Source organism: Haliotis rufescens, unplaced genomic scaffold (genome assembly GCF_023055435.1).
Source record: "Haliotis rufescens isolate VD_foot unplaced genomic scaffold, xgHalRufe1.0.p SCAF_11, whole genome shotgun sequence".
In the NCBI taxonomy this organism is placed as follows: Eukaryota; Metazoa; Mollusca; class Gastropoda; order Lepetellida; family Haliotidae; genus Haliotis; species Haliotis rufescens.
In genome coordinates, this window is record NW_025963791.1 from 42,879,850 (window position 1) to 42,903,875 (window position 24,026).

The window sequence follows — 24,026 nt, forward strand, 5'->3', positions numbered from 1 at the left end:
GACGTCAACTTACGCCAAGATATATTGCGATATGAAAGACGGGGCCCAGCTTTACGTGAGTTGTCTCTTTGTTTACTTCCGGTAACCTTTCTCCCCTGTTTGACAAGCTGCCCTGCAGATCACCGGGACACACCATGGCCCTTCATCTGCTTCTATCATAGTAGCCACAGACACCCTTTCTGAATCCGAATTTCGAACACGGATATAATTTTCGTAGTTAATTGTATAGTAGAATTTGATGACCATGCAAGAGTAAATAAGGAAGTCACGAAAGGCAGGGGTTTTAAACCACATTTGCCATAGGCCTAACCGGCTTCAAGTTGTGACTTACCACACGTAGTCCGGTAACATAAGGACATGACTTGATGTAGGTGTGTCTGCCTGACAATGGAGTGACATGGATCCGTCAACCAAACAGAACCTGGATGTCATCCTGAAAACGTTTGTGTCTGGAGGTGAGTCCAGTGACAGGACCATGCAACTGCTAATAATTATAAAAATCAAACTCGCAACAACAAAAAATCGCAGACGAGACTATTATTATTATTATTATTATTAATATTAGTTACATGGTTTCTGTAGTCCAGTTTGTGAATGGATTGTTTCCTTTTACACAGTGAGAACCCAGGGGATCAAGTCAACACAGACATGTCTGAAATTAGTGAAAGCGACCATGGAATCCAAAGTCAAAACTCACAGTATAGGAAAATAGACAGGATTGTAGTTTGTCTGGTACAGCAAGTTTAGAGCTACCTGACCCCAGGTATGAGGCTCTTGTCCTACTGATCTCACATGCCTTTTTGATCCTAGTTGTGTTAGGGTAGGTTATCCCCAACTCTATCCTTGGATCCACTTTCTGATCAAGCACCTGTTACAATCATCAAGATTTCCAATCAGACACCCATTCACTATCCATAGGGATATTCACTTTACCAGCACACCTTTTTCGGATTTCAATCGACTGAACCTGTCTCGAATGATAAGTCCCGGCCCCTAGCTTCTGTCCTCGTTTCATCCATGGGTTACAAATTAAATTTTGCTTTTTACATCCCATCATAATTTATGGAGACCATAAATGCAAGCACAAGCAAGTTGCGAGTCATGTGGATATCTATAAATAGATAGTCAACAGTTACATTGCCTCTGATGCTCTAAGTTCACCACATAACCTGAAATCAGAGAAGTTGCTTTTTTAATGAATACAAATATTAGAATAGTTAATAAAACCAAAAGCAGTAAAGTATTTCCACTCTCTGCCACATTGGGCATTTTTTATGATAAATAAATACATGTCATTGGGTATGCTTATCAGGGATGTATCTAGGTCTGCTCAGAGGTTGATATTCATCACCAGACCTGCAGCAAATGTCTGTCAAATTTCCTCCTTCAAAAGTTTCATCATGTGTTTGCCATCCTAAAAAACTCAGAATTAAGGAAATAATAAGTTAGGTATTCCCAATTTTGGACAAATCACTTTTTTCAAATTTGTTTGTCACTTAGTTTGAAACCTAGATTTAGATACAAATCCCTGATCACACTTTCAGAATATTGAACTTAATGAACTGCCAGTATTGTGACATCATGTATGTGACAACATTGGAGATGATCCAAGGTAAAGTCAGCACATGTAGTTGTCATGGTTATTGCTAAGCAACTAGATCCATCTTCCAGAAGAAGGAAGCCTGTGATGGCAAAATTATCTGAACAGAGGGTCTGCAGTACGCCGAATCTATTAACTTGCAAACAAATAAAAACAATGCAAATTAAAATTAATTTGTTACTTTTGTTTTAAAAAAATGTCATGAGTCCCAGGCATGCACCAGTTTTGACTGACAGCCTGGATTAGTCCATGGGCCCTATGTGGAGGATCCAACTCACATTGCCAACTTAAAGCTAAGCTAGACTAATGAGTTAATCCAGTTAGTCAACCCTTTACCTTGGGACCTTAGGACCTTGGGACCATGGCCACTATCACAATTAACTAGTGCTCATTTACCAAGTGATCAGCACTTGATTGTTTAACTTTATGAGCAGTAGCCAATTTTCTGCAAAATTCAAGACTGGATATGAACATAAGGAATTTCCATCAAATTACATTGAATTAAATAATTCACTAAAAGAGATAGCTGACTCATACCCTACCCCACAACTAACCCTATGGGTTGTAAAGGGTTACCTTACCCTAAAGATCCTAAAGCGATGTTTGATTGGCGAGTGATGCCCAACACTAAGGACCGTGAGGGGGAGGGAAGGTTTGATTGGAAAGGGGTACCTAACCTGATTGTAAAGGAGGGGGGAGGGGGATCTGAAAGGACATCCAAGGGCTGAGGATAGAGTTGGGGGTAACCACCCTAACCTTAACACAACTACCCCAAGGGATTGAGATCTGTGAAGCATGAGTCACAGCCAGCAGCCTGAGCCAGTTAGCTCTATTTAAGCTGTGCCTGGTAAACTGCATTGTTGCTGGGTTAGCTATCTCACCACTGCTAACAAATTAATTCAATATAATCCATTGTAACTCATTGTAGGTCTAATACTACACAACCAGTAGACACTGTAGATCTAATTCTACACAACCAGTAGACATTGTAGATCTAATTCTACACAACCAGTAGACATTGTAGATCTAATACTACACCACCAGTAGACATTGTAGATCAAATACTACACAAACAGTAGACATTGTAGATCTAATACTACACAACCAGTAGACATTGTAGATCTAATACTACACAACCAGTAGACACTGTAGATCTAATACTACACAACCAGTAGACACTGTAGATCTAATACTACACAACCAGTAGACACTGTAGATCTAATACTACACAACCAGTAGACATTGTAGATCTAATGCTACACAACCAGCTGAATAATGGACATGGTACAGAATATATACCTCCACCTACTATATATTTTCTGTCCCATGTTAATGTTTCACCCTTGCTTGACAACGCTATAAGGATCGATACCGAAACATCGCTATTACAGTAAATGAAAGAAGTTGTTATCCATAAATTGTGTCTACTTTGGCCTTCCCCTTAGTAGTATAACGAGCCAAGCGATGTCAAATCTTACGGAAATGTTACTATACCTAGTCAACTATCACTGACATAATCATGATCTTCCGGCCATGTAGGTTTGTTTTATTTTCGAAACAGGACTTGCAGGATGTTGTGCGAAGACCACAGTGGCGCCTCTGGACAGAGTGAAGATTCTGCTGCAGGCCCACAACAAGCACTACAAACATCTAGGTGAGTGGACAGATAGCACATTGACTGAAACACTGTAGATTCTGCTGCAGGCCCACAACAAGCACTACAAACATCTAGGTGAGTGGACAGATAGCACGTTGACTGAAACACTGTAGATTCTGCTGCAGGCCCACAACAAGCACTATAAACATCTAGGTGAGTGAACAGATGGCACGTTGACTGAAACACTGTAGTTTGGGAGGTTACTTCATCATGTGGATGTTCTAGATCGTGCATCATGCATTATACTGCAACATATGCTGGTTTCGCAACATTGTGATATATATTCTCACTGGTGCTTGGTTAGGTTAGGGCATGACACAAACATGAAGGACCCTCAGGCATAACTTGTGATTTGAGTTATTTTAATTGGTCCTGATAAGGATAAGTGATGTTGACACTATCAACCACTAGGTGGCCTAGTTGGTGTGAACGACCTTTAAAATAAACATGAAACACCGCTGACTCACTCATTCTCATCCTTGATTACCCAGGGTATCATGACTCCAGTTTAATATGGTAAATACACTGGTCCCATTCACCACTTCATTTTAGAAGTGATGTTACAATTTCAATCACTCATCACTTACTTTGCACAGAATTTCTCTTGCAAATTGATTGGATGGCTATTTTTAGAGTCATGTAATTTAAGTTGGGCTCAAAACAGCGCCATTATATTGTCTGGGTATTTATCTGAATAGAATGGATATATAATACACTGGATGATCCATGATGTGTCACTCCTGTATATATCATGGCTAGCAACTCTGATGTTTCCTCTGCTAGGTGTGTTTTCCACGCTGAAGCAGGTGGTCCACAAGGAAGGCTTCTCCGGACTCTACAAGGGCAATGGTGTCCAGATGCTGAGAATATTTCCTTATGCAGCCATTCAGTACATGTCATATGAGCAGTATAAGAAGGTGAGCTATGTCCTTGGTTGATTGTTTGATTGATTGTTGTTTAACACCACACTCAGCAATATTCCAGCTGTATGATAATCAAGTCTGGCCCAGACAAGCCAGTGATTAACATCATGGGCATCGATCTACGCAATTGGGATATGATGACATGCATCTAGACCAGACAAGCCAGTGATTGATAATGATATCATGGGGATCGATCTACGCAATTGGGATACGATGACATGCATCTGGACCAGACAATCCAGTGATTGACATCACTGACATGCCAAGTCTGTGAGCCTGACCATCCAATCCCATTAGAAAAAATTCTTACCTGGATCTTCACGGGTGCTGTTTGACCGAATACAGTATAGGAAGGAGGGCTAGGACGATACACAGACAGTGTGATCCAATGCTTATCTTGATACTTTGCTCATGATCCGATATGAATCATGATACTTGCATGTGCTGTTGTCTGTGGTGCGTAAGCCACACTGATGATTAAAAGATGGCAGTGTCAACTATGACTCAATGGATGAAAATATTTTGGTTCCACTACTGATGTTCACTATCAATTGGTGCTTGGTGTAACAGTTATAAAACCAAACTTTTAAGGTATGGATTGATATTATTCCTTTGTGTGCGACGGATTGAAAATATTGCGATCCACCGATGTATCAGTGTACTGTCCGACTACTGATAGGAAGGTGAGTTATTTCATATATAGAAACAGGCTCCGTCCGTCCGTCACATTTCGTTTCTGGAGCATAACTCAGAAACCGTTCAATAATTTTTCATGAAACTTTGCAGGTTTGTCAGGTACATGCTGAACTGGTGCCTTTTGCTATTTAGAAATTTTAGAAACTTTTACTTTTTACGTTTCCATGGCAACAAGATGGACTAAGGTTCCAAACTCTTCTTCTTTTTGCAATTTCCATGACAAGTTCCACCTCGGTTAAAAAAGGTTAGGGTTTGTTTAGATTTAATTATGTCATAATTCTGCAAGATTGTCTCAGTGTCCTTAGGGGGTACACATTGCCTTGATGTCCTTAGGGGGTACACATTGCCTAGGTGTCTTTAGATGGTACACATTGTCTAGGTGTCCTTAGATGGTACACATTGCCTAGGTGTCTTTAGATGGTACACATTGCCTTGATGTCCTTAGATGGTACACATTGCCTAGGTGTCCTTAGATGGTACACATTGCCTTGATGTCCTTAGGGGGTACACATTGCCTAGGTGTCTTTAGATAGTACACATTGTCTAGGTGTCCTTAGATGGTACACATTGCCTAGGTGTCTTTAGATGGTACACATTGCCTTGATGTCTTTAGATGGTACACATTGCCTAGGTGTCCTTAGATGGTACACATTGCCTTGATGTCCTCAGGGGGTACACATTGCCTAGGTGTCTTTAGATAGTACACATTGTCTAGGTGTCCTTAGATGGTACACATTGCCTAGGTGTCTTTAGATGGTACACATTGCCTTGATGTCTTTAGATGGTACACATTGCCTAGGTGTCCTTAGATGGTACACATTGCCTTGATGTCTTTAGATAGTACACATTGTCTAGGTGTCCTTAGATGGTACACATTGCCTTGATGTCCTTAGATGGTACACATACCCTTGATGTCCTTAGATGGTACACATTGTCTAGGTGTCTTTAGATGGTACACATTGCCTAGGTGTCCTTAGGGGGTACACATTGCCTTGATGTCTTTAGATGGTACACATTGCCTAGGTGTCTTTAGATGGTACACATTGCCTTGATGTCTTTAGATGGTACACATTGCCTTGATGTCTTTAGATGGTACACATTGCCTAGGTGTCTTTAGATGGTACACATTGCCTTGATGTCCTTAGATGGTACACATTGCCTTGATGTCTTTAGATGGTACACATTGCCTTGATGTCTTTAGATGGTACACATTGCCTTGATGTCTTTAGATGGTACACATTGCCTAGGTGTCTTTAGATGGTACACATTGCCTAGGTGTCTTTAGGGACTAAGAATCATTGATGCAATCACCTATGTTTTTCATGATTTTGCTACATACTTCTGTTTTTATGATGCATGTAAATGTGTTCATGAAAGATTGTTTGACCTTTTCAGCTCATAAAGACATTTGCGATATCCCCTCATGTGGTGAAGCTGCTGTCTGGATCTCTAGCAGGTACTTCATTAGTCTCCATCCTTGATTGTCCAGTGTATTGTGGCCACATGCCATTATGATTAATACTTTGAACCTATTGGCTACCATGGGCTTGTGTTAAGTGTGTTGTGAAGGACACCATGTAAAGCTAGTCACACAGTCAAATCCCACGGGTGGAGGGAGACAGACATCCTGATAGGAGACATTGGATGAGGGAGACATCCTGACAGGTATGTCCAAAGAGATGGAATGGGGATGTCACTTCCCAAATGAAAACTTTGGTGCTGGAGGAGTCATGGGTTTGCCACAATAGAGTGGAGATAAAAGGGGCGGGTCATATTACAGAGGGGGGTCAGAGGTGTTTGATGCACTAATATGACCTTCCCCTAATACTTGTCATACTTACTCTCCATGTCCTTTTACATTTTTTCATGATCCTCATGATATGTGTGTTATTGTTTACGACTGTCATCTTTTTTGTTGACCCTCCCTTGAATCCTTTTCACCCATGACTTGATTGATGCACATCATCATATGCCAATTGCATAGATTGATGCTCATGATATCAATCACTGGATTGTCTGGTCCAGACTCAACTATTTATGAACTGCTGTTATGTAGTTAGAACATTGCAGAGTGTGGTGATATGCATCAAACAAACAAACTCTAGGTTTGGTCTTTTCCCTGAGAGTATTGGTCCTTACGTATTGGAGAAAACACGCTTACGAGGTTTTGGTAGACAGAGCATGCCCTGGGGAGAGGGAAAAACCAAGGGGGGCGAAGCCTCCGCATTTTTTCCCGACTCCCTGGGCATGCTCTGTCTACCAAAACCGAGGGAAGTGTTTTTCCATACTTATAAACCGAAAAAAGAAACTTAAAACAACATTTATCAACATTTTTATGTTTCGAACATACTTTCCATGAACCTTAGGAAACGCGCGTAAAATATCTGTTGCTGGCGTACGGATCTTGAAAAGCACATTCTAAAAACCAGTGTGGCTTATCAACACTTATCAAGCCTCGTGGTACACTCACTGGGCTACAGATATGAAGGTTGCGAGTTCGATCCTCGGGAATATAAAGAAAACATTTGTCGTTTGATTTTACATTTCATTACATGTTTCAATCTGAACGGAGGTTACATTATATAAAATCCCTGGGATATTATAGCAAATATGACTTGAATATCCTATAAAATCCCAGGGATATTATATAAAATCCCAGGGATATTATATAAAATCCCAAGGACATTACGACGTCCCTGTTTATGAGATTTAACCAGACTGGAAAGTAAAACCTCACAATAGGTTTTAATGCCTATAGAAAGAAGTCTCTTACTTAATAGCGATCCCAATGAATAGGTTTATAAATGAAGGTAACTGGCTTGTAAAACTGAATGATGGGTTATTATGATGACTGTTCCAACCTTCAGGTCTGACGTCTGTACTCTTCACCTATCCACTGGATATGATCCGCGCGCGACTGGCGTTCCAGGTGAAGGGGGAACACATGTACCAGGGCCTGGTGGACACGTTCCGTTCAATCGTCAGTGCAGAGGGAGGCTTCAAGGCCCTGTACCGGGGAATCGTTCCTTCTGTCCTGGGAATGGCACCATATGCAGGTACGTACTGGTTGTGAGGGAAAGAAGGGATCATGTGCTTACAGCTGCTGGATATGGTAGGTAGGTAGGTAACTGAGTATAGACTTGACTTGAGGCATATTACTTTTGAGTGAGTGAGTATTGTTTAACGCTGCTTTTAGCAATATTGCTGCAGTATCACGGCAGAGGACACCAGTAATGGGCTTCACACATTGTTCCCATGTGGGGAATCGAACCCGGATCTTTGGCGGGACGAGTGAACACTTTAACCATGGGGCTACCCCACCGCCCCTAATACTTTTGAGGAATCAAGTCAACAACCACAGACCTACATTAGATTCTCTTATGTATGAGAAACGTACCGAATGTTGAGTACCCGCTGCTTTGTAGTAGTCAATATCTGGAAGTACTCACCATCCAGTATCAAGGTGCTTCTCGTTCCTTTGTTTGTGATGCTGACCTGGAAACAATGACAGATTATGACTGTCGTATTCTAGATGTGTGGTGAATAGTTTTGTGTATCTGGAACGCATTTGTGTTCACTGCACATTATCAGGAGTTTTCCTTAAAGCGTGTTCATCTGGTCACATGTGTCAGATATTGTCCAGTGAGAGACTATGTATCTTTCAGGTCTGTCCTTCTATAGTTTTGAAACACTGAAGAACTTTTTCCTGGACAAGTTTCCCGATCACTTGGGTTCTCCATGCCCCGAGAATACCGGAGGTTTGGTTCTAACTCTTCCTGCAAAGCTTATCTGTGGTGGATTGGCAGGGGCTGTATCGCAGACTGTGGCGTAAGTACCTCTTTTCTCTTTGACTAGCATAAGTAGATCCATCTTGGACTGTAGCGTAAGTAGGTCCATCTTAGACAAAAGCATAAGTAGTTCCATCTTGGACTGTAGCGTAAGTAGATCCATATCTTAGACTGGAGCGTAAGTAGATCCATTTCTCAGACTGTAGTGTAAGTAGATCGGTATCTCAGACTGTAGCATAAGTAGATCCATATCTTAGACTGCAGCGTAAGTAGATCCATTTCTCAGACTGTAGTGTAGGTAGATGCAACTGAGACTGCAGCGTAAGTAGATCCGCATCTCAGACTGTAGCATAAGTAGATCCATATCTCAGATTGTAGCGTAAGTAGAACCACATCTCTGACTGTAAGTAGATGCAACTGAGACTGCAGCGTAAGTAGATCCATATCTCAGATTGTAGCGTAAGTAGATCCATTTCTCAGACTGTAGTGTGAGTAGATCCATCTTTGACTGTAGCCTAAGTAGATCCATATCTCAGACTGTAGCCTAAGTAGATCAATATTTAAGACTGTAACGTAAGTAGATCTATATCTTAGACTGTAGCGTAAGTAGATCCATATGTCAGACTGTAGCATAAGTAGATCTTTATCAGACTGTGGCATAAGTAGATCTGTATCAGACTGTGGGGTCAGTAGATCTGTATCAGACTGTGGTGTAAGTAGATCTGTATCAGACTGTAGCATAAGTAGATCTGTGATGAGACTGTAGTGTAAGTAGATCTGTATCAGACTATAGCATAAGTAGATCTGTATCAGACTGTGGCGTAAGTAGATCTGTATCAGACTGTAGCATAAGTAAATCTGTATCAGATTGTGGCGTAAGTAGATCCATCTCAGACTGTAGCGTACGTAGATCTGTGATGAGACTGTAGCGTACGTAGATCTGTGATGAGACTGTAGCAAAAGTAGATCTGTATCAGAGTGTAGCATAAGTAGATCTGTATCAGACTGTAGCAGGGGTCCGGAAAATTTAAAATCCCAATCGGACATTTGCATTTAGGCCACGCCCCCTTCAAATAGCGTATTTTAGTACGACTTTTCACACACATTACAAGTTTACGTATTCATAATATGATGAATTATGAATTGTTTCAATTTAAATTGTTTAATTCACCGGACAATTAATAACAAATAATATCATTTTAGATTTACATGGAAAACATACGTTTGTTTCTGTTATAATAACGATCTATTAACGTAGTGAACGGTCTAATTAATATTCATGAGTTATATTCATGAGTCTGCTCAAGTGTACGCGTTGTAACATTTGGATCGAGACTATTATCCCATATTTGGTTATCACGTGACCTCACGGGAAAAGTGTTTTTTTAAACTTAAGATTTTTTTAAAAACAAGACAGATAATTTAATCACAAATACTAAAATATCGTTGATAGCAATAGTTATTTGAATACTTTTTTCATCTGTACTTAATTATTGACCATAAAAAAATTGGATATCGATCGTCCGAGAAAGCAAAATGGCGGTCAATCAAGATTCAATATACGACTAGCTACTGAAAAAAATAAAATCTGCAAATCCTCATTGTATGTCAACCAAGTGAAAGCCGTTAGCCACGACTTACAAAATGATCGTCCAGACTTTGAGGGTTTTGCAGATCCGCTCGACTGATCTGCATCGGTCGACTGGCTGTCGTCACGCTTTCGCTTCTTGTTTGAGGTTACGTATCGTAGCAGTGTGAGGATAATGAGGTACATCGATGATGCAAGGTATTAATGTACAGTTGTAAACACCTTTCACTCAAATTAACAAGATTTTCTCAGTAATTAATCCTCAATTAATCAGTGTCAACTCAGTTTATTGCCTATTACAGTGATTGACCGATTGGACTATCATGTAGGTACGATGTATTTACAGCAATCAAAACAAACAAAGCTTGTCAGTGTAGTTAATCTTCATTGTGTTGCAACTGCAGACAGAAACTGCTCAGTCCTAACTGTTGATCATGTCCGGTCAAAATTTAAGAATGTCCGGACAATACTTTTTAAAATGTCCGGTAAGCAATATTTTAAAACGGACATTTGAGATTCCCAATCGGACATGTCCGGCGCATATGACGGTTTCCGGAACCCTGGACTGTAGTGTACATAGATCCATATCTCAGACTGTAGCGTACGTAGAGCCATATCTCAGACTGTAGCGTACATAGATCCATATCTCAGACTGTAGTGTACATAGATCCATATCTCAGACTGTAGTGTACGTAGAGCCATATCTCAGACTGTAGCGTACGTAGATCTGTGACGAGACTGCCCTTTGTTGACTCGGGTTGTACACAGCTGTTTCAACTCTTTCTCAACAGAGAACTGACACACATTGTAACCATGGTAACAGGCAGGATTTAAGCTGACACAAATGAAGAGTTTAAATCTATTGGTTGTCCGACAGTGGTATGGAACTCAGTGACTGTCTGGGAATATGACTGTGTCAGTTACTTGCGTATGTGTTGATACTGCTTGGTTGTGAGTCAGTGTTGTTTTCATTGGTGTGTTGCAGCTACCCTCTGGATGTCGTCCGGCGACGTCTGCAGGTGTCCATCATGCTGCCGGACTCTCACAAGTACAACAGGTAGACACATTTCCACACCTGACTCACACAGGTACATTTAGTAGACACATTTCCACACCTGACTCACACAGGTACAACTAGTAGACACATTTCCACACCTGATTCACACAGGTACAACAGGTAGACCCATTTCCACACCTGACTCACACAAGTACAACTAGTAGACACATTTCCACACCTGACTCACACAGGTACAACTAGTAGACACATTTCCACACCTGACTCACACAGGTACAACTAGTAGACACATTTCCATACCTGATTCACACAGGTACAACAGGTAGACACATTTCCACACCTGACTCACACAAGTACAACTAGTAGACACATTTCCACACCTAACTCACACAGGTACAACTAGTAGACACATTTCCACACCTGACTCACACAGGTACAACTAGTAGACACATTTCCACACCTGACTCACACAGGTACAACTAGTAGACACATTTCCACACCTGACTCACACAAGTACAACAGGTAGACACATTTCCACACCTGACTCACACAGGTACAACTAGTAGACCCATTTCCACACCTGACTCACACAGGTACAACTAGTAGACCCATTTCCACACCTGACTCACACAGGTACAACTAGTAGACACATTTCCACACCTGACTCACACAGGTACAACTAGTAGACCCATTTCCACACCTGACTCACACAGGTACAACAGGTAGACACATTTCCACACCTGACTCACACAGGTACAACTAGTAGACACATTTCCACACCTGACTCACACAGGTACAACTAGTAGACCCATTTCCACACCTGACTCACACAGGTACAACTAGTAGACACATTTCCACACCTGACTCACACAGGTACAACTAGTAGACCCATTTCCACACCTGACTCACACAGGTACAACTAGTAGACACATTTCCACACCTGACTCACACAGGTACAACTAGTAGACACATTTCCACACCTGACTCACACAGGTACAACAGGTAGACACATTCCATACTCAAAGCATGACATGTGTTTCAGCGGCTGGCCCAACACGCTGTACATCGTATACAAGGAGAATGGCATCTGGCATGGCCTGTACCGCGGTCTGACAGTCAACTACCTGAGGGTGATGCCCATGGTGGCTGTGTCATTCAGTACATACGAGACGGCCAAGAAGATGTTCGGCCTGGATACAGGAGCAGACAGGTGATGTTGGCGGTGCAGGGAGGCCGCACAGACTGCTGACTGGGCTAGACGGGTCGCTCGGCGAGGCTGTAATATGTCTGTACAAAGGTACCTTGATATAGGCCGTGACAAGTCCGTACAGGGGTACCTCGATATAGGCCGTGACAGGTCTGTACAGGGGCCTTCTTTGATATAGGCCGTGACACGTCCGTACAGGGGTACCTCGATATCGGCCGTGACACGTCCGTACAGGGGTACCTCGATATCGGCCGTGACACGTCCGTACAGGGGTACCTCGATATAGGCCGTGACACGTCTGTACAGGGGTCCCTTGATATAGGCTGTGACACATCCGTACAGGGATCCCTTGATATAGGCCGTGACACGTCCGTACAGGGGTCCCTTGATATAGGCCGTGACACGTCCGTACAGGGGTACCTCGATATAGGCCGTGACACGTCTATACAGGGGTCCCTTGATATAGGCCGTGACACATCCGTACAGGGGTCCCTTGATATAGGCCGTGACACGTCCGTACAGGGGTCCCTTGATAAAGGCCGTGACACGTCCGTACAGGGGTACCTCGATATCGGCTGTGATGCGTCCGTTCAGGGGTGCCTCAATATCGACCGTGAATCGTCTGTACGAGTTCCATTTCAATAAGTGGGGACTGATTTAAGGAACGTTCAGGGACGAACAAACTGATTTCTGAATGGTTACTGAAAGTATTTTATCCAGGGACGAAGAAATAGTTAGTGAAGGAGAAACAGCTGCTCCAGAATGCAGATGTATTTAAGGATTCATAGATTCAAAGACTGAAAGATTCAGGGATTCATATCCTTACATTAATAGCTCTGAATTGCACTGTGCATCATCGGCATACTGTAACTGTTGTCAACTACTGTCTCAGCAAGGTCTGGAACCTGCTTAGTTTGGAGAACAGTTTTAGAAATATTGTCAGCTGTGACATATTGCTGAAACAAGGGGAGGACCATCCGATTCTTTCATATTACTATAGTTAAACTGTCCAGGGATTGGGTAGTGTAGGATTGTGGTTGTGTTTGCTGTGACTACAACCTACAACTACTGCTTTGTGTCACTGTATAGATTATCCTATGTTAATATCATGAATATGTTAATCAAATATAACAATACAAATTTCCTACATCATGGTAGGCTTTAGGATAAACTGTATGTTACCATGGTTACTTGCATGTCTCTTTGAGTGTGTACCTGGCTGAGTAGAGTTGTTGGTTGTGATACATTGTCGCCAGATATTGGTTTTTAAGTGATGGGAATGTCAGTATTGTGATATATTGGTTTGTAAAATTATTGTTTTGGTAAAAGTTTTTAATAGTTTTTAGTCTTTTCCAATAATGTATACTTGTTTGCATTTATCAAGTAATATTTTATGAAACAGCTGACCTGATTTTGTGTTTATTTATTATTTGTGAATTTGGTACTGTTGATGTTAATAATAGCTATAAAGGCAAAAATGTGTTGTTTTCCCTTGCGTTATTACATATCAGTGTGTGCCTGTATATTAACTTATTGAGGAGAAAAACTTGAAAACAGAAAAGTACGACAAACTTTGATGGCAGTAAGGTGAGGTCAACTTTTTTCTGGAATAAATTAATTTTCACTAGTGCTATGTCACATGACATTTTTGTGGCTCATTGCTGGAACTTTGTGAACAGCTGGAATGTCAGCCCTGAAGCAGTTCTTAACAAGGTGCAATCCAAGCACGTTTGATTCAAGTTGTTCCAATGAACTATCTCTGCCAGGTAACATGTATATATGAAGCAGTATACTTATGTCAGTATTCTTGAAGCAGTATATTTAAATCAGTATACCTAAATCAGTGTACTTGAAGCAGTATACCTAAATCAGTATACTTGAAGCAGTATTCCTAAATCAGTGTACTTGAAGCAGTATACCTAAATCAGTATACTTGAAGCAGTATACCTAAATCAGTATACTTGAAACAGTATACCTAAATCAATATACTTGAAGCAGTATACTTGAAGCAGTATACCTAAATCAGTATACCTGAAGCAGTATACCTAAATCAGTATACTTGAAGCAGTATACCTAAATCAGTGTACTTGAAGCAGTATACCTAAAGCAGTATACCTAAATCAGTATAGTTGAAGCAGTATACCTAAATCAGTATACTTGAAGCAGTATACCTAAATCAGTGTACTTGAAGCAGTATACTTGAAGCAGTATACCTAAATCAATGTACTTGAAGCAGTATACTTGAAGCAGTATACCTAAATCAGTGTACTTGAAGCAGTATAGTTGAAGCAGTATACCTAAATCAGTATACTTGAAGCAGTATACCTAAATCAGTGTACTTGAAGCAGTATACCTAAATCAGTGTACTTGAAGCAGTATACCTAAATCAGTGTACTTGAAGCAGTATACTTGAAGCAGTATACCTAAATCAGTGTACTTGAAGGAGTATACTTGAAGCAGTATACCTAAATCAGTGTACTTGAAGCAGTATACCTAAATCAGTGTACTTGAAGCAGTATACTTGAAGCAGTATACCTAAATCAGTGTACTTGAAGGAGTATACTTGAAGCAGTATACCTAAATCAGTGTACTTGAAGCAGTATAGTTGACAGGGACAACAACCTCCCAGCTTCACATCTAGACCTCTGAGCACAGTCCACCTTTAAGTGACTGATGGCATGATCTTTACCTGTCGTGTGAATATTTTACCTGCCGTGTGAAAACTTTACCTGTCATGTCAATACTTAACCTGTCATGTCAATACTTTACCTGTCATGTCAATACTTTACCTGTCATGTTAATACTTTACCTGTCATATCAAAACTTTACCTGTCATGTCAATACTTTACCTGTCATGTCAATACTTGACCTGTCATGTTAATACTTTACCTGTCATGTCAATACTTTACCTGTCATGTCAATACTTTACATGTCATTACAAGGAATGGGAAAGAGAAGAACCAAATATGAAGTTCCAAGGCATCAGACACTTTACAAAACAATAATCACATCATTTTAGTCTGTTATCAAAATGAATTGCCACACCTGCTTTAGGGCTGTTTAAATATTACCGTACAAGAAGCTGTATTTCAAAACATAAACGTGATATCAGCATTACCATCCTGGATTAGGAGAGACCTGTTTTCATGTCAGTACGTTCCAGAACACTTCTTTGAGAGGCATTTAGAAGTTGGAGTACTAAGTAACGACAAGATTCTTTTGTAATGAGGAAGTTGTTCATCCTTATATGTTATCCATACTTAACACCTTCCAGCATCGGTTCAATTTGAAGTAGGTTAGCATCAGCAGTCAGTGTCCTCCTCACTCATTGGAGAAATATATACTACTCAAAGAAAGTTAAGGATCACCCGATTCATTTGTATTACTATAGTTAATCTGTTATGGCATGATAGTATTATTGCAAGAGTTTATGCATGTTTTCAGTCCAGTTTATGACCTTTTAATTTCCGTTTGCAGATGTTAAAAATGTCTATTATGACTGAGATATTTGGGTGATGGATTGTGGGGCTGCTCCCAGGTTGTCAGGGAGTCCTGTGTGAAAGCTTGTTATCACTTGCAGACAGACACAGGTTTACTCCCTGTTGTGCAGTGGCTGTGCAGTGTTGTCTCATCCTAGCTTTACAATCATGTATTAATGTTGCCTTTATCATAATTCTGTCATGAGTTTAACTCACTTTCTAAAGAATTAAGGAGGCACGGGTGGCCCAATCGTCTAAGGCGCTGCGATTTGCTGTGCAGAGTTGCGTCCCTTTGGCACGCCAGAAACCTATGATTGTGGGTTCGAATCCCGGTTCGCCCCGATTATGTTTCTAGGTTTGTCAGCACCATACCCGTGCTCGTGGGTTTCACCGAAGTGGTAAACGTCTGGGCTTTCCTCCCACATTAAGCTGACACGCTGCGATATAACTGGAATACTGTTAAAAATGGCGTTAAACCCAACTCACTCACTCTAAAGAATTATCTCAGATTTATGAAAGTAAGATTTAATCTTTTTCTGGGTTTATAACTCATTTTAATTGAGTTTTTTTTAGGCTTCTATTCTTAATCACTTCGTTTACTTTTCCCCCCAAAACACGTTGAATTGTTAAAAAATGACAATTTTAAAAACATTTTTTTTAGAACGATCTCATACCTTTCTATTTGGATTTTTTAATCTTTTCTCATGACTGATTAGGCAACGGTTTCCGTGGAAAATGAGTTTTTATTTCCAAAGAACTATACGTACTCACTGCCAAAAAAAATGCGACCATAGACACATGTAGAGAAGCATGAAGAGATGTCTCCAATGTGTACCACTTAATGACAAAACTAACAATCACAGTTGCCACAGAGAGTCTTTATTCTTGTCACGACATCCACGGGGGGCACGGGTGGCCCAGTCGTCTAAGGCGCCGCGATTCGCTGTGCAGAGTTGCGTCCCTTGGGCACGCCAGAAACCTATGATTGTGGGTTCGAATCCCGGTTCGCCCCGATTATGTTTCTAGGTTTGTCAGCACCATACCCGTGCACGTGGGTTTCACCGAAGTGGTAAACGTCTTAGACCTGCATCACTTCGGGCTTTCCTCCCACATTAAGCTGGCACGCCGTGATATAACTGGAATACCGTTAAAAGCGGCGTTAAACCCAACTCACTCACTCACTCACTCATGACATCCACGTTAGTCCTGCACAAGACAAATGGTGCATCTCGAGTCGTGGATCTGTGACATCACATGTGATGCAATCATGAGCATTGGTTCACACAACATGACTGTATGTTCATTTGTGCATCAACCAATCTAATGTCTCTTGAATATGAGTAGTTCTTCATATATTAACCAACATGTATGGTGTATATATTATCAGATGCCTTGCTTTAGTTGTATGTGAATCTTGTCTTCCCTTCACAAGACATACAACTGGTTGACTTTAATGCTTGTATTGATCAAATGAGCATAAACATAATTTCAAGGATATTTCATGTGTCGAGTGAAATATGTTTCTCTCATTGAGTGACAGGGGTAAGAATAGATGTTTTTAGAGGGGTGTAGCTACAAGTGAAAATATCTCCTTTCCCCCATCACTCGATGAGAGATATTTCGATATTTCATGAGACACATGGAATATCCTATTTATTATATACTTTTGTGTAGTCTTCCAGAAAATTATTTTGTTCTTTACAAATGTAAAACCTTGAAATGTAAATGCTCCCTACCTCACCTGCCTGGTCGGTTCACCATACCTTGTAATTGCGACTTAAAAAGAAGTTCCGAGTATGCAATATCTTAGAAAACATAAAACAAAAGTAATAAAAAATATTTGAGGTCACTACAATTCTTCATCATACATTTTGATATGATTATATACAAAATTCAACTTAAAAAAATATCCTCGAAAGCTACGAGATCACTGTTGGAAGTGTAGGAATACACGCTGGTCAAGTAACATAAATGGTGCTTTGACGAGTTAAATGATAAATTCAGTTAATAACATAACATTTTTGAGAGACAAACAGACAGAAGTCATATTAGCTCCATAAATGACCATCTGTCATTATTTTGCCTTGTCAGTGTGGAACTGACGTTAAAAGGACGTCAACAGTTTGTGTTAGGGCTAGACACGTATGATAAAGGGAGACATTTTGAGCGGAGGTAACTCTTGTAAATTCTCCCTATCTAACACACAGGGACGGTTCACCAACCCTTGTATTTGCAACTTAAAAAGTAATTTCGTGTTTGCCAAATCTTAAAAAAAATAACCAAAAGTATAAAAAAATATTTAAAGTCACAGAAATTCTCTAACATACATTTAGATATGATTATATACAAAATCAACTTTTACCAAAAATATTCTTGAAACTACAAGACTGCTGTTGGAAGGGAAAAAATACACGCTGGTCAAGTAACAAAAATGGAGATTTGCGAAATGAACAGTTTCGATTGACGAGTTAAATGAGAAATTTACAGTTAATAACGAAACATTTTTGAGAGAATAACAAACGGTAAGAAGCTATATTAACTCCATAAATGACCATCTGTCTTTGTTTTGCCTTGTCAATGTGGAACTGACCTGAAAAGGAAGTCAACAGTTTGTGTAGAGTCCAGGCACCTACAATAAAGGGAGACAATTTGAGGGGAGTTAACTCTTGTATGACAATAGTTCCGTCAGTGTGTTATGTTCACTGCAATGAAAATGTCACTTTTCTCAACTTCAGAAACGTAGTCTTTCACACAAAAGTATATAATAAAATAATTTATTCCCCTTGCCTGATTTGTGTCTTGTGGAACTGTACTGGTGTGCCCTTGTGTGGCTATTCCTTCCACCTCCCCCTGCAGGCAGGGCTGTTGCAGTATATTTCATCTATGTTTGAGTGAAGTTCTCATTCAAACAAGTGTAATTTTACTCTAGATGTCTACTGCTATGTATGCTTTTTATTACATATTCGTATAACATTCATATACAAGTATCTTAATTTGGTGTGGCTTTAATAAATGGAAGCAGTAGTCGTTTTGACTAAAGAGAAAACACACTTTTTTTAGTTACATACCTTTGTGTTTGCTTCATAAGCCATCAATCAAATGTTGCTCTGTGACTTCTGTGCTCTTGTTGTATGTAGCAAGGTACTGAGCTTGTCCTCAAAAGTAGTTTCAGCTGTAACAAGCACAAATAAGTGTTTGTGAATGTCATCAGACTGAGAAACATGGCAGCCTGAGTGTATGATTCCTGGTAATAGGAAGCGAGGCTGCTCATGTAGACCACTTCAAGAGCAAACATTTATGATGAACTAATTTACTGAACAATACAAGTTGGGGGTCATGAATATTTTTGGTGATTTTTTTGCAGTGAAGATTGAGTTTCTCTAAATGTGTACGGCATAAAAACATATTTAATGATCCCTAACTTTTTTTATTTGGTATATTTTGAGCTGCCTTTATGAACTGGTCAAGTTTGCGTAAGTTTTAGAAAGTTCTTGTGACAAGAAAAACTTACTTGATCACTGAATATAAAAAGATCAAATAATTTGTCAGATATCTGTTTTTGTTATTTGTCCTTTGTTTCTGCTATTTACAACACTGCTTCATCTGTCGCTTATTATAGCGAATTACAGTACCTTACCTCTTCCACATCGTGAAGTGTGTTTGCTTCATTTCTGCGGTGAAGTTGGTCACCTGGAGACCAACCACTTGATCTTCATGGGAAGCCAGGCTTCTAGATCATGTAGATCATTACATGTATATGTATAAGTTCTTTGCAACTTTCACTTTCATTGCCCTTGACAAGTATGTTTCAGCTGTATTAAATAGACAACAATTAATTATTCCAATGTTGCACAGGCCATGTCTCAGAAAGAAGCTCAGCTCCAGCTCCCCAGGCAGATAATAGTTGGTCCTAGATGGTGTGTTGTAGCTGGTGTATAAAGTGTATGTCCCAGTAAACAGTGTGCTTGAGCTGGTGTATAAACAGTGTATGTCCCAGTAAACAGTGTGCTTGAGCTGGTGTATAAATAGTGTATGTCTCAGTAAACAGTGTGTTGTAGCTGGTGTATAAAGTGTATGTCCCAGTAAACAGTGTGCTTGAGCTGGTGTATAAACAGTGTATGTCCCAGTAAACAGAGTGCTGGAGCTGGTGTATAAATAGTGTATGTCTCAGTAAACAGTGTGTTGTAGCTGGTGTATAAAGTGTATGTCCCAGTAAACAGTGTGCTTGAGCTGGTGTATAAACAGTGTATGTCCCAGTAAACAGTGTGCTTGAGCTGGTGTATAAATAGTGTATGTCTCAGTAAACAGTGTGTTGTAGCTGGTGTATAAAGTGTATGTCCCAGTAAACAGTGTGCTTGAGCTGGTGTATAAACAGTGTATGTCCCAGTAAACAGTGTGCTTGAGCTGGTGTATAAATAGTGTATGTCTCAGTAAACAGTGTGTTGTAGCTGGTGTATAAAGTGTATGTCCCAGTAAACAGTGTGCTTGAGCTGGTGTATAAACAGTGTATGTCCCAGTAAACAGTGTGCTGGAGCTGGTATATAAACAGTGTATGTCCCAGTGAACAGTGTGCTGGAGCTGATATATAAACAGTGTATGTCCCAGTGAACAGTGTGCTGGAGCTGGTATATAAACAGTGTATGTCCCAGTGAGCAGTGTGCTGGAGCTGGTGTATAAACAGTGTATGTCCCAGTAAACTGTGTGCTGGAGCTGGTATATAAACAGTGTATGTCCCAGTAAACTGTGTGCTGGAGCTGGTGTATAAACAGTGTATGTCCCAGTAAACAGTGTGCTGGAGCTGGTGTATAAACAGTGTATGTTCCAGTAAACAGTGTGCTGGAGCTGGTGTATAAACAGTGTATGTCCCAGTAAACAGTGTGCTGGAGCTGGTATATAAACAGTGTATGTCCCAGTAAACAGTGTGCTGGAGCTGGTGTATAAACAGTGTATGTCCCAGTAAACAGTGTGCTGGAGCTGGTGTATAAACAGTGTATGTCCCAGTGAACAGTGTGCTGTAGTTTGTGTATAAAGTGTGTGTCCCAGTAAACAGTGTGCTGGAGCTGGTGTATAAACAGTGTATGTTCCAGTGAGCAGTGTGCTGTAGCTGGTGTATAAACAGTGTATGTCCCAGTGAACAGTGTGCTGTAGTTGGTGTATAAACAGTCTATGTCCCACTGAGCAGTGTGCTGTAGCTGGTATATAAACAGTGTATGTCCCAGTGAACAGTGTGCTGTAGCTGGTATATAAACAGTGTATGTCCCAGTGAACAGTGTGCTGTAGTTGGTGTATAAACAGTGTATGTCCCAGTGAACAGTGTGCTGTAGCTGGTGTATAAACAGTGTATGTCCCAGTAAACAGTTTGTTGTAGCTGGTGTATAAACAGTGTATGTCCCAGTAAACAGTTTGTTGTAGCAGTGAATGTCTTCTATCAATCTCCAACACCGAGGCATCATCAGGACTAGTGCAGCAGAGATTTAATATTTTGTTGGAATGTATTTGAGTACTTTACAATTTACATGAAATCACAAATCATGCATATTCTTGAGATTCAGCATTCATGTTTGTTACAATATATGGACAAAATCAGCATATCAATTCAGGTCATTTCTGACATCTGTCAAGATGAGTAGTAGTAGTACAGTAGTCAAAGATCAAGATTGTCTGCTTGACAAAGAGGACCCAGCCTGTCATCAAATACAACTCGCCTGATATTGAAGCTACTCACACAAGATTAAGACCAATGAATAAGTAGCTTGTGTGAAGGTGGTCATGGACATTTGAAATCACAGCATAACGGCTATAGGCTCACATTTAAAATATTTTCAAAGAGACATGACAGCAAAATATTTTGGTAATGATAATGTGAGCTGTAGCATAGTAAGATAAATTTTGCAATTATTGTATTGGAATGGTGAAATTGTAAGCATGTGTCTCGATTACGTGTCTTGTTGACATCGCTATGTCTTTACCTTGTTCTCCCCAAGCCTTGCTTTTAAACCGGAAGTGGTAAAGTGTGGAAAAGCAATAGCTGTGATAGTGAATGTTACAGGTTGTCTTGAATCTCCACCATACAGGTCCTGACTGTATGGGCTACTTATGGGTTTGTTGAGGTATTAGAGATTGACAGTAAGTGGTGTCTTCTGCTCTCCGGGCAGAAACATCAGATGAACTTCAATTATGGATAATTGTTTCTGTATGAACATGTCACTTGACGGTTGAGCTGGGTGGTTAGTGCTGTAATATGCCCAATAGTGAACATGTATAGAAGCTGTGTTGGGTAGAGCTATCTCCCCCTCATATGTGCAAATATATGTGATACCATGAAGCAGATCTAATAAAACTAACGTCGAGTGCAGGTGTCATGTTGGATTTCAATGAAATGCCCGGAGACCGAAGATCGGTGGTTCAATCCCCGGCTGCCTCATACCAAAACTGTGGTCTGGCGGATGGAGCATCTGCCCGGAGACCGGAAGATCGGTGGTTCAATCCCCGGCTGCCTCATGCCAAAACTGGGGTCTGGTGGATGGAGCATATGCCCGGAGACCGGAAGATCGGTGGTTCAATCCCCGGCTGCCTCATACCAAAACTGTGGTCTGGTGGATGGAGCATCTGCCCGGAGACCGGGAGATCGGTGGTTCAATCCCTTGCTGCCTCATACCAAAACTGTGGTCTAATGGATGGAGCATATGCCCGGAGACCGGAAGATCGGTGGTTCAATCCCTTGCTGCCTCATACCAAAACTGTGGTCTGGCGGATGGAGCATCTGCCCGGAGACCGGAAGATCGGTGGTTCAATCCCTTGCTGCCTCATACCAAAACTGTGGTCTGGTGGATGGAGCATCTGCCCGGAGACCGGAAGATCGGTGGTTCAATCCCCGGCTGCCTCATACCAAAACTGTGGTCTGGTGGATGGAGCATCTGCCCGGAGACCGGGAGATCGGTGGTTCAATCCCCGGCTGCCTCATACCAAAACTGTGGTCTGGTGGATGGAGCATCTGCCCGGAGACCGGGAGATCGGTGGTTCAATCCCCGGCTGCCTCATACCAAAACTGTGGTCTGGTGGATAGAGCATCTGCCCGGAGACCGGAAGATCGGTGGTTCAATCCCCGGCTGCCTCATACCAAAACTGTGGTCTGGTGGATGGAGCATCTGCCCGGAGACCGGGAAATCGGTGGTTCAATCCCCGGCTGCCCATACCAAAAGATGTCTAAAGATGGTACTTGCTACCCTATCTGACACTCAGCATTATGAGTATAAAACAAGGACTGGTCAGCTCAGAGTCCGGATACTATCTGAGTTTGACTGCGGCAAGGTCTTTTTATGTCAATGAGCAATATTTAGTTGATGACCTGTAAATGATTAAATTGTAACATGTAGTTTTACATGCTTTGAGCATACCACTTGTGTGTGGAGTCCAGAGCAATGTTATTATTATGTACAGATTAAAATGCAGCAAAGAGGGTTTGGGTGAAACACTGCAGCCTTCTGCATTACCCAGATTGTCAGAAGGGTTGTATTCCTGGTAGAAAACCCGGGTACTCTCCCAATGTCAGTCAATAGATTGGGAGGTACCAAACCTAAGGCAGTGAGAACAATGAGGTGTCGGACAACTTGGTACTTGGGATGCAAGCATGACATTTCGAAAGCGAGGTCTGCAAATTGCCATGTTTTTCTTGAATCTTGTCAATCACATTAGTGTCAAAAGGGACAGAAAATTCAATAATATAAATGATTTCATTGGATTTATTAAAAAGGATAAGATCTGGTTTGTTGGACTGGATGCATCTGAGGCTGTAAATGGGCCTATTCCAAAGAATTGTGGGTCATACCATGGATGGACCTCTGTGTCAAAACCACAAGCCTTGCGAAGACGGTAATAAACGATCATATCGCTGAAGATACTGTGTTTGTGTCAAAGTTGGACATCCACTGACAATGTGCTGGACAGTCTCATTAAATTCATTGCATGATCTACATTTCATGTTTACATTTTGATGCAAAATAACACATTGACGGTTTCAAGTTGGAAGACTCTGGTCCTGAGCAGCAAACAGAAAGCCTTCTGTTTCACTTT

General features: G+C 40.9%; 1 protein-coding gene across 1 annotated transcript; it reads left to right on the forward strand.

Annotated features, from left to right (window-relative positions):
• Positions 1 to 55: 55 nt before the first annotated feature.
• Positions 56 to 14,101, forward strand: LOC124121094 (graves disease carrier protein-like). Its single transcript, XM_046484049.2, has 8 exons — positions 56 to 455; positions 3,162 to 3,254; positions 4,041 to 4,174; positions 6,272 to 6,332; positions 7,744 to 7,932; positions 8,542 to 8,704; positions 11,238 to 11,309; positions 12,310 to 14,101. The coding sequence occupies exons 1-8, from the start codon at positions 398 to 400 to the stop codon at positions 12,479 to 12,481; spliced, it is 942 nt and encodes a 313-aa protein (XP_046340005.1). The 5' UTR covers positions 56 to 397; the 3' UTR covers positions 12,482 to 14,101.
• The last annotated feature ends 9,925 nt before the right edge of the window (positions 14,102 to 24,026 follow it).